The sequence below is a fragment of the Wyeomyia smithii genome, chromosome 3 (assembly GCF_029784165.1).
Source record: "Wyeomyia smithii strain HCP4-BCI-WySm-NY-G18 chromosome 3, ASM2978416v1, whole genome shotgun sequence".
Taxonomy (NCBI): domain Eukaryota; kingdom Metazoa; phylum Arthropoda; class Insecta; order Diptera; family Culicidae; genus Wyeomyia; species Wyeomyia smithii.
In genome coordinates, this window is record NC_073696.1 from 240,811,324 (window position 1) to 240,822,316 (window position 10,993).

At 36.9% G+C, this 10,993-nt stretch overlaps 2 protein-coding genes across 6 annotated transcripts in view; both read left to right on the forward strand.

Moving 5' to 3' along the window:
- LOC129730008 (actin-histidine N-methyltransferase) overlaps positions 1-8,256 on the forward strand; it is a 186,037-nt gene extending 177,781 nt beyond the window's left edge. For all 5 annotated transcript variants that reach the window (XM_055688951.1, XM_055688955.1, XM_055688954.1 and 2 more), the window contains exons 3-4: positions 7,036-7,398; positions 7,458-8,256. In XM_055688951.1, coding sequence (XP_055544926.1) covers positions 7,036-7,398; positions 7,458-7,959 — 865 coding nt within the window. In that variant the 3' untranslated portion in view covers positions 7,960-8,256. The remainder of the gene's footprint in view (positions 1-7,035; positions 7,399-7,457) is intronic.
- Positions 8,257-9,507: 1,251 nt separating this feature from the next.
- On the forward strand, positions 9,508-10,327 carry LOC129730010 (uncharacterized). The gene has a single exon (XM_055688957.1). The coding sequence runs from the start codon at positions 9,519-9,521 to the stop codon at positions 10,050-10,052; it is 534 nt and encodes a 177-aa protein (XP_055544932.1). The 5' UTR covers positions 9,508-9,518; the 3' UTR covers positions 10,053-10,327.
- The last annotated feature ends 666 nt before the right edge of the window (positions 10,328-10,993 follow it).

The window sequence follows — 10,993 nt, forward strand, 5'->3', positions numbered from 1 at the left end:
TGAATTTCCATTTAAAATATTGAGAAAAATAAATAATTGAGATACTACAAAAACAAAATTTTATCGTAACCGTTATGTGCTCGACAATAAAACTCCCTTACGTGCCCCCAAATGGTCCTTCCCGAAAAGATTCTATTGGGGCTTCACTAATAACATAATTCTTTGGATGTTATGTGGTGGTCCTGAATAGATTCAAAATGGCAACTGTGGTCGATTTACGGCCTATGAATGTCATCCCGGCTCCGAAAATACTCATATTGGGTGGTATTTGGCCATTTGCGGTTGATTTTCATGAACCGGAATTTGCCACCTTGGATTTCAAAGCGACGCCTAGGGTCTATTTCAGGTCATCCTGATTTCGGAAATACCCATAACCGTATATATTACTTTTTAACAAGTTCTGAAATCACATGCGGTTCATCGACGTCAGTAATGACAAGAATTAGAGAAAAGTTGTCAAGGGCTGGCGTATAGAAAACCGTCTGAAATTCATTGATTATTGATTGAGACTCTTCTGAACATTTCAACAAGGTCACTAGACTGGGACACGGTCATATAGGAAAAAAGAGATAGTGTTTTTTTTTCTCGCTCCCATGTGTTCCTTATGGGTCCTATAACAACTGTGTAACTTTTCAGATCGATCGGTGAAACGCCCGATTTGCGCCCGATTTTTAAAGCTTTCATACGATTTTATATGGGAAAAACCACTTTTTCAAAACTTTTTCTATAGAGATGTCCAGTTGGCTTTAAAAAAATATCAATACATGATATTTATAAGAAATTTTCCTGGGAAAAACTTTTCTGAAGACCGCAAGGCGCTTTGCTTGTGAAAAAAGATATTCACCCAGACTGATTGAATATCTGACGAAGGGCTCACCATTGAATTTTACTAGCAATACTGCTGCAGCATGCTGCTGTTCCGAATTCAACCATGTGATGAGAAATGATTTCGCTTAAATTTATCTTGGAGGCTTCCCCGAAGATACTATGAGCAAAAATCACACTTTGAAAATTAATTCCACGCGAAATTATTTCTCATACTTAAGCAAGTTTGCAATAGCAGCATGCTGTTTTCTGATTTGACACGATGAGAGATTATATCGTTGATAAAAGAGACCTTAGCGATTTATCTTCGTTTTACAAGCGTTTCAATGTTAATTAGCATGCACCGTGATTCATATGATGGGAGGATCAGAGAGCTCCAACCTAGCTTCCTGAGTTTTCTGATTTGACACGATGAGGGATTATATCGTTGATAAAAGAGACCTTAGCGATTTATCTTCGTTTTACAAGCGTTTCAATGTTAATTAGCATGCACCGTGATTCATATGATGGGAGGATCAGAGAGCTCCAACCTAGCTTCCTGAGTGCATACAACAAAAACTGTTTTTGAACTGATTCTATTCTTGCTACATGTGTGGGTAGATATGGGCTCCAAGCTATACTACCATATTCGAGAACAGATCTTACATACGAAACATAAAGTGTTTTTATGGTATAGGGGTCTTTAAAATTGTAGCTGAATCTTTTGATGAATCCTAACATACTGAAAGCTTTATTGATCATTGTATTATAGTGTTCCACAGTGAGTGTTTTGAGTATTACGCCTAGGTCCATAAACTTGTAACTCCTTTGAATCAACTGGTTTCCTAAAGTGAAACTGAAATCATTATTGGTGTGTTTTTTCGAGTAGGATATAATGTTGCATTTTTTAATATTAAGATCCAGTAGGCTTTTGGTACACCAATTGAAGAAAACGTTGATTTCATCCTGAAAATGTTGCAGATCTACGCTGTTACGTATCTCCATGTACAATTTCATGTTGTCTGCATAGATGAGTACTTTGGCGCATTTCAATACAAGATTGACATCGTCAACAAACATAATAAATAATAAAGGACCCAAGTGGGAACCCTGTGGAACACCAGAAGTGATTTTAATTGCCGTCGAAGTTTTACCTTTAAAACGAACGAACCGCGTTCTATTCGTCAGGTACGATTCGATCCATGTTAGCAGTGTCGCTCTCAATCCCATACGTTTAAGCTTAAAAAGCAACAGCCGAATATCAACTCTATCGAACGCCTTACTAAAGTCAGTGTATAAAGTTTCAATGAAGTTATTCCTGTCCATCGCCCCTAAAGAAAAGTTCACAAATTCTAATAGGTTTGTAGAGGTAGATCTACCTTTGAAAAAAGTAATCAAAAAATTTAGGAAAAAACCCTATACAAAATGTTTACCTGCCCGAAAAACACCCTGTGCGAAATTTCAGGTCAGTTGGATTCAAAACGGGGTGGCGCAAAACAAAGTTAGACCTTGAGAAATCCGAAAAATCATAAAAATCATGATTATTTTCAGATAATACCAGATCTCGACGTTTCATTTATTTTTAAGCTATCTGACACCAAAATTTTTTCGAAAACCGTAATTTCATGCAGCCAACCCCACTTAGGTTCCGATTTTTCACTAGGTGTTTTTTTGGGCAGGTGAACATTTTGTATATGGTTTCTTAAAATTACCATTTTGGTTGGCATCCTATTTTTTAAAAATTATCTAGACTTACATTCAAGGAGGACTGAAGTTTTTTTTTGTAAATCGATATATCTAAATAATGACAAGAGAAAAAGGTCGTCAAAGAATGACTTTTAGAAAGATGTCTGAATTTCCATTTAAAATATTGAGAAAAATAAATAATTGAGATACTACAAAAACAAAATTTTATCGTAACCGTTATGTGCTCGACAATAAAACTCCCTTACGTGCCCCCAAAATGGTCCTTCCCGAAAAGATTCTATTGGGGCTTCACTAATAACATAATTCTTTGGATGTTATGTGGTGGTCCTGAATAGATTCAAAATGGCAACTGTGGTCGATTTACGGCCTATGAATGTCATCCCGGCTCCGAAAATACTCATATTGGGTGGTATTTGGCCATTTGCGGTTGATTTTCATGAACCGGAATTTGCCACCTTGGATTTCAAAGCGACGCCTAGGGTCTATTTCAGGTCATCCTGATTTCGGAAATACCCATAACCGTATATATTACTTTTTAACAAGTTCTGAAATCACATGCGGTTCATCGACGTCAGTAATGACAAGAATTAGAGAAAAGTTGTCAAGGGCTGGCGTATAGAAAACCGTCTGAAATTCATTGATTATTGATTGAGACTCTTCTGAACATTTCAACAAGGTCACTAGACTGGGACACGGTCATATAGGAAAAAAGAGATAGTGTTTTTTTTTCTCGCTCCCATGTGTTCCTTATGGGTCCTATAACAACTGTGTAACTTTTCAGATCGATCGGTGAAACGCCCGATTTGCGCCCGATTTTTAAAGCTTTCATACGATTTTATATGGGAAAAACCACTTTTTCAAAACTTTTTCTATAGAGATGTCCAGTTGGCTTTAAAAAAATATCAATACATGATATTTATAAGAAATTTTCCTGGGAAAAACTTTTCTGAAGACCGCAAGGCGCTTTGCTTGTGAAAAAAGATATTCACCCAGACTGATTGAATATCTGACGAAGGGCTCACCATTGAATTTTACTAGCAATACTGCTGCAGCATGCTGCTGTTCCAAATTCAACCATGTGATGAGAAATGATTTCGCTTAAATTTATCTTGGAGGCTTCCCCGAAGATACTATGAGCAAAAATCACACTTTGAAAATTAATTCCACGCGAAATTATTTCTCATACTTAAGCAAGTTTGCAATAGCAGCATGCTGTAGCAGTGATGCTGGAAAATTTCAATGGTGAGCCGTCCGTCAGTCATTCAATCAGTTTGGGGTGAATAGCTGTTTCTACAAGCATCGTAGCGCCTTACGGTCTTCAGAAGAGTTTTTCCCAGGGAAATTTCCTACTAATATCATGTATTGATATTTTTTTAAGAGCCAACTTGACATTTCTAGAGAATAAGTATTGAAAAAGTGGATTTTCCCATATAAAATCATAGAGAAACATTAAAAATCGGGCGCAAATCGGGCGTTTCATCGATCGATCTGAAAAGTTACACAGTTGTTATGGGACCCATAAGGAACACGAAAAGTGCATGGGAGCAAACATTTATTTTTTGTCCCACCCTAATGGTCACTCTTAAGAAAAAAAAGTTTTTCTAACAACAACTTCTCTATTTGAAAATCTCAAATTTGTTCAAAATGCAAATATCCAATATTGTTGATTTTTTATTTTTTGTTAATTTCAAACTGTTTGTTTAGGTACAAAAGTAAACAAAGCTACCAACGCAAAGCAAAGCCTTGGTGCTACAATCCGTTTCGGAACTTGACCTTCTGTTTATTATACGCAGACTTCGCAGCCGACTGTTAAGTGTACAGGACAATTGCGGGGCTAGCGTTACGATCCTACTGACACTAACAGTCTTTCCCGTGCCGAGACTCGAGCCTACGACAACTGGCTTGTTAGGCCAGCATCGTACCTTGAGACGCCTACTTAGCAGTTGCATCAAATCGTCGTTTGAAGCTTTGTTTACAAAAATGTTTACGTACATTACTAATCAGGGTGGCCACTCTACCGGGAAAAGCGGGAAAAAGACGGGAATTTCAAATCACCGGAAAAAAGACGGGAAACGCGGGAAATTAGGCTTCACATCAGGAAAATTATCCTCCTGCATGTTTATACTAATGTTGCCAAAGAACGAGTTGTAACAAACTGATTCCTAGATCTGGAAAATATATACATTGGATTAAAAAAGAAAATTATTTATTTTTTAATTATTATTCTTTTTTTCCAAATTATAACGATCTAAAATTGATATCATTGAAAACCTATTTTGGCAATACAATTTTTGATATATCTTAGAATTTTTAAGACGATTTTGTTAGGAAGTGTTGTATACTGTTTTATAAAAGGAGCTTTTATCGAAACAGTCAAGCTTTCGTTTAGAAATGTATTAAAATTGCTTTTCACACAGTTTCTGGTTTGGTTTTTCACGTCTTTTTTTAATGCGAATTTCGGAATTTCCGTGGTTTATCATGCGGATTTCCAGGAAAAGTCGCGTTTAACACCGATTGTTTTAAATAATATTCTTTTCAAATTGATTATCCAGACTGCGGTTGAATTTATTTTACGGATTTTAGAGAATTTATCAAACATTAATTTGGTCCCATAATCGAAACTTTTCAAAACAAAAAATGTTTCGACAGGTCTCAAGGTTGCATGAATTTCCAACACATTTATAATTTTAATTTTAAGGAGTAAATATAGTAATGAAGATAGAAAATTAAACTAACTGAAAATATGATTGTAGAAACTACGAAAAATATAGTTCAGCAGGTGGGACATGACTTTGCTTAGAGTCGGAAAAAGAAAAGTAAAAACACAAACAGTTAGACCTGAATTCGAGTTAAGGGATTTTTCTACTTTTTCGAGTTTGGCGCTATACGTGAGGTACATATACTTAATCGTATTAATAACCTTTTTTCCTAGCTAAAACCTATCGCGTCCTTTTGAATTATTTTCAACAAATTTTTTTGCAAATTTTAGTAAAACTTGCTATCGTTTGCAGCTCACGAAGATTATTAATTACTTATTGAATGTTCCGACAATATACGGGATTAAATGGTTATCCATCACTTTCCAAATCTCACATTTTAAGTCACTCAATTCTCACTTTTCATGTCTAACTTATGTCTCAAAGGAATGTTACTCGTCATTATCATACTCTTTTCAACGAGAGAAAATCGTGAGAGAAAAAATCAGTGCTACGGGCATTTTACATTTGTATATAAGAATTCCCAAACAACATTTTTGGTCAGCATCAATTCTAAACATGGCCGCAGTAAGTCAACTGTCCTGCGTTTGAAGCTAAATACAAAAAAGTTATACATATCAGCATGCCATTTTAAAGATGGTATCAATTTTATCATGTTGAATCATAAGTTTTTATTAGTTTTTTTATCGGCGCGGATTTAGTTTTCACGGCGCGGATCCAAAAACCCGTGGCGCGGATTTTGCGGATTCTAAATTAAGGTTTCTGTAACAACCCTGATAGCGCTCTGCGATGATATAGGATATGATTTTATACTATCTACTCTAATATCCCATCCAAAATCTCATGTTTTATTTGTTTGTGATTTTACACTTCATTCTGTCATGCTCATTTAGTGAGCCATCCTGATAAAATGTCAAAGGTCTGCAACTCCATTTTTTAAATTTTTTGACTACCAATAAGATAAATAAGTCACACTAAAGACATAAAACAAATATCAAATGTTTTAATACTATCATCCTAATTTTATTCCATTCAAATCCTCTTTTATTTTCTAACTTGACTTAATTTTTTAACAAGAGCAACTCGTCTAAGGGAAATGGTCATAAATGGTAACATAGGCCCATAATGATAATAGAGGTGTTTGGATACTGCTTCAGTGTTCCAATAAAATTGATTTTCCTTGGAATTCTTCTTAAATGTTTAGAACCACTCTGATGGAAAAAAGTGATAGCAGTGTTTAATGGTAAAATAGAATATTTTTCCATGTTATTGTTATGAATATTTAAGCAAATGCATTTGAATCCTACTTTTCAAAATCACTGCACTGTCCTGAATCGAAAATTCTCTAACTCCCGTAAAGTTGATTTTATTGAAACGATGTTTTATTGATGCCTTTCTCCTAGTTTAGATAACACCCGATATCGACGCTTCATGCATTTGGCACAAAAAAATAAGGTAGAGCTAGAATTTTGCATGGGAACTTTTTTATAGAAGACGAAATTTTTGAGCCCTAGCGCTAAACGAATTTTTCCTCATACATCATATTGACAACCTAACAGAGTTACCTAAAAGTGAGTTTTAAATTACGGCACAGTTTGCAAAATTTTTTCTGCAATAGAAATTTATTATGGTCTTTTTGATTCAGCGAATCCATATGCTAGAAAAATAAATACACACTTAATAGTCAATAGACTTAATAGAATGTTACTGAGTCACTAACCAAAAAAAAAAAATCAAAATTCGACAACGACGAAGAGTTGAAATGTAATCAGCAAACAACTAATCTTGGCTAATCTTGTTCCCGCAGTTGGGCCGCCTCGACGGTAATGACGCGACAGAATCTGATACCGGTCAACTTAGCAGAAAATGACGCACTGAATGCGGTCAGCGGTAGCACGAGCGTTACAAATGGTTCTACTGCCGAGGCAGCCCCCGTCGCCGGCTCCATCGAGGACAGCAACGCCGCCATCGGCACCGGTGAGTTCGGTACGAGCCCGATGCTGATTCCATTCTGGGACATGGCTAATCACGTTAATGGGGAAATTACGACCGGCTACAATGAGCTGCTGCAGCAGGTGGAAAGTCTCGCGCTGAAGGACTTCCGCAAGGGAGAGCAGATATTCATTCACTACGGCAGCAGGAATAATGCGGACTTTCTCGTGCATAATGGGTAAGTGTGCTGGAAGGAATGACCTTTGCAAAACTATACATAGTTTATTTTCTTGTCAGCTTTGTCTATCCGGACAACGCGAACAGCAACGTGTCGTTACAGTTAGGCTTGAACACCACGGATGAGTTATTTGAACAGCGTAAGCAACTTCTTGAAGTGCTGAAATTACCCACAACCGGTGAATTCACCATTAATCGAGGACCAGCATTCATTTCGCCGGAGCTGCTAGGGTTTGCTCGTGTCTTCAATATGACCAAAGATCAACTCGCACACTGGATCGAACAGAAGGAAGTGGATACCGTCCAGCTATTAGATTCAAGTTACAAGCTTGAAGGGGATCTTCAACAAAAAGTCTGGAAGTTTCTTTCCATACGGCTGCAGCTGATGCTGCGGATGAGCGGAACCACTCTGGAACAGGACGAGACTCTACTGGCCAACCAAGGTCAAAAAGGAACTCCAAAGCTGGGACACATCCGAACCATGCTCGTGCAGTTTCGAGTGGTGGAGAAAAAAGTTATTACCGAAGTTCTTGAATATTGCAAGCAGAAACAGTGCTCCTAAACTGCTACTAACTTACGCTTTTTCGCCAGCCTTCACCTAGTATGTTTTTTGCTTGCTGTCCACATGCTTCTTAGAATAAGGTTAATATTTTCTTATTTCTTAGATGCTTCCCGATCCTTACTAAAGAAAAATATTTCGATTTTCATGCTACCTGTAGAAGAGAATAACCAGTATTGTTTTTGCGTTATTGCTTCCGATTTTTGTGCCCTTTCATTTTTCGTTTTGCTTAATTTGGCCGAAAAAACGACCAACTGTTTGAGAGTATAAAAGTCAAAATACATTTGAACTAACTATTAATGTAGTGATGACGTTGTACTGATCCGAAAGTTTTCTCTGTAAGGACTACTATTATTAAACTGTTATGAAATATTTGAAGTCGAGTGAATTACACTTCCAACAGCTGTTTTGGTGTAGCTCTCAGATTGTTTGTTCGGGTATTTTTGATTAAAATGATCACTTGCTGTGAATCGGTATAACTCGAGTCATGGGTTTAGGTAAGTCATGATTGCAATGACTGAATGCATTGATTGCAATGAACATACATAACAATTGGAACTCGATGAAACCTACAGAAACTTGTGGGTGTTTTTACACTAAAATACAAACTGTCAGTTACTCACTAGTAATTTTTTGTAAAAAAACAGTGTTTTTTCGTTGTTTTTAGTTTATGTTTAAATCTGTAAATAACTCGAACGAATTCAGCAGGCAATTATTTACATCGTGTTCAACATATCGTGATTGGAACAACATGATGACATTCAAGTTACAGCTGTTATCGATAAGATCATAGGAAGAGGCAAGTATTCGTATAGCGTTCGTTCCACAATCACTCACGGAAGTGAAAGGTATTTTAAAATACAAAGAGATAACGCCCACAGAAATGAGATGGTACTGAATTCGCTGATTTATATCAAAACTCAAAATCAGGAAGCGATAATGAAGAGATAGATGTAAACTTTTTTGGGCGCAATAAACGTTATTTCGATTGTACCGCAATGAAAAATATCTTCCAAATAATAACCTATTCTCACATACCTCCAACAGTTATAAAAATATGTGAAAATTTTTTTAAGCAAAAATTACTCTCCATCGATAGACGAAGTAACGATGAACATTTATCATGTAGGTACCAGAATAACAACATGAATTTAGTAAAATGGACATGACTCATTGAATTTCTCTAATTATAACATGTGGGGATATGTTATAATTAGAGGAATATGATATTATTATCGTGAGCAAAAATAGCTCTTAAGTTTTCTAGAGCGTTGCAATTCGTCTGTTCCCACAAATGGCTGAAAACACAAAACTACAGTTGACAATCGTTATCAGCAGTGACTCCACTGTTCATTTCTTCGGAAATGCTTCTAATTGATATGTGATACTGAAAAGTGGACTAAGAGACACATTACTAATTTATTTATAAACAATGTTTCTGGAATTTCCGAAGAAATCTCCTCAGCCACTGCACACACACGTTATCAGTGTCAGCTGTACGCAAGTATAAATATGATCCTTCTCCGAATCGACTGCCATTCGTGATTCGTTTCTTAACCATCATGGTTAGTGGTGCGCAGTTAAACAGAATTTTATCCGAATGTGGGTACGGCTCAGTCGGGAGTGATGTGTCATCGGAAGTCGTTGACCAAATCAACAATTCCGTTAGTAGCGACAATGAGTCGGCGATGTTCATCGCTCATCTGATTCATGAGAGTGGAGGATTTCAGTACCGGGAGGAAGTCAATGGGGCAGCTCAAGAATACGATCCGTACTATGGCCGAGGATACATTCAGCTAACCTGGCGGTATAACTATGAGGCGGCGTCGAGGGACCTTTTCGGAAACGATAAGCTAGTGGAAAACCCGAATTTGGTGTCAAGTAGCGTGGAAATGAGTATGCTTGTATCGGTTTGGTTCTGGGAGAAGAGAGTACGGCCACAAGCTGCAGCCTTTAGAAATTTCTATCTAACAACTAAAGCCATAAACGGTGGAATAGAAACGAATTCCAGCCATCCATCTGCAAAAAAACGGTATGGCTACTACCGTAAAGCTGCTAGCGTTTTGGGTGTAACCGACCTAGCAATCGAGGGATAATCTACCTTGTATGCGCATCAGATATTGGAAATAGGGGAACTGCTCCATTATTCATCTCATTAAGCCGATATTCATGAAGAATGCACGGATTAAACACCAAATTTTCACGAAATCCATGGATTAGCAGATTGGTTCAAGAAGAAAAATGCTTTTTTTCCTGTTTCAAATTATGTTTACTTGTTGAATGAGATGGATATACGGGCTGAGATGAATAATGGAGCAGTTCCCCTATTTCCAATATCTGATGATCATGAATAAAGCGTGCTATTGAGAAACACCTTTATTTTGTCACTTAAAACGTGATGACAGTCAATGTTTAGTAATCTATTCCTATGTTATTGATTTCTTTATTTTCAACTTAGAATAACGAAAGAGTACATTTCATCGCGCAAATAATTCGAATTTGACCTTGTAATTTTAATAATCACGGTTTAGCGTTTTTTATTGTTCTGTGTTAGTTAGAGTGAATGCTCCAATAGTGTAGGAGCCAAGCCCGAGTTATGCATGTTTAGCCATGTTTTCGCTAAGAAAAACAACTCTAGCCACCCAAAACTTTTCCTTATTACTTTAGAAGCAATAGCGCCAAATTACCTTTTAGGTAACAAATCCATTACTTGAAAAGCAATAAAATTCTTCACCAGTCAAGTAACAACACATACTGTCATATATTTAGCACGTGTTATGAGAGTACGGCTATCTAATAATGGTCGTTTCAACCACATGCAACGTTTTTTCTGTCGAAAAATGCTCCCTCTCCACCTCAAGTCAAAAAAAATCACACACCGTCGCATAAGTTGCACATGTTACAAGTTTTTTCAATCTCCAATTCATCCGGTGGGCGTGTATTAGTTCGCTCGTTGTATGCATACGGAGCAGCGGAAAAATATGACAAGAGCTGCCAAGCAACATTTTCCCCGTCATAGAGTTGCAAACGTTGATGA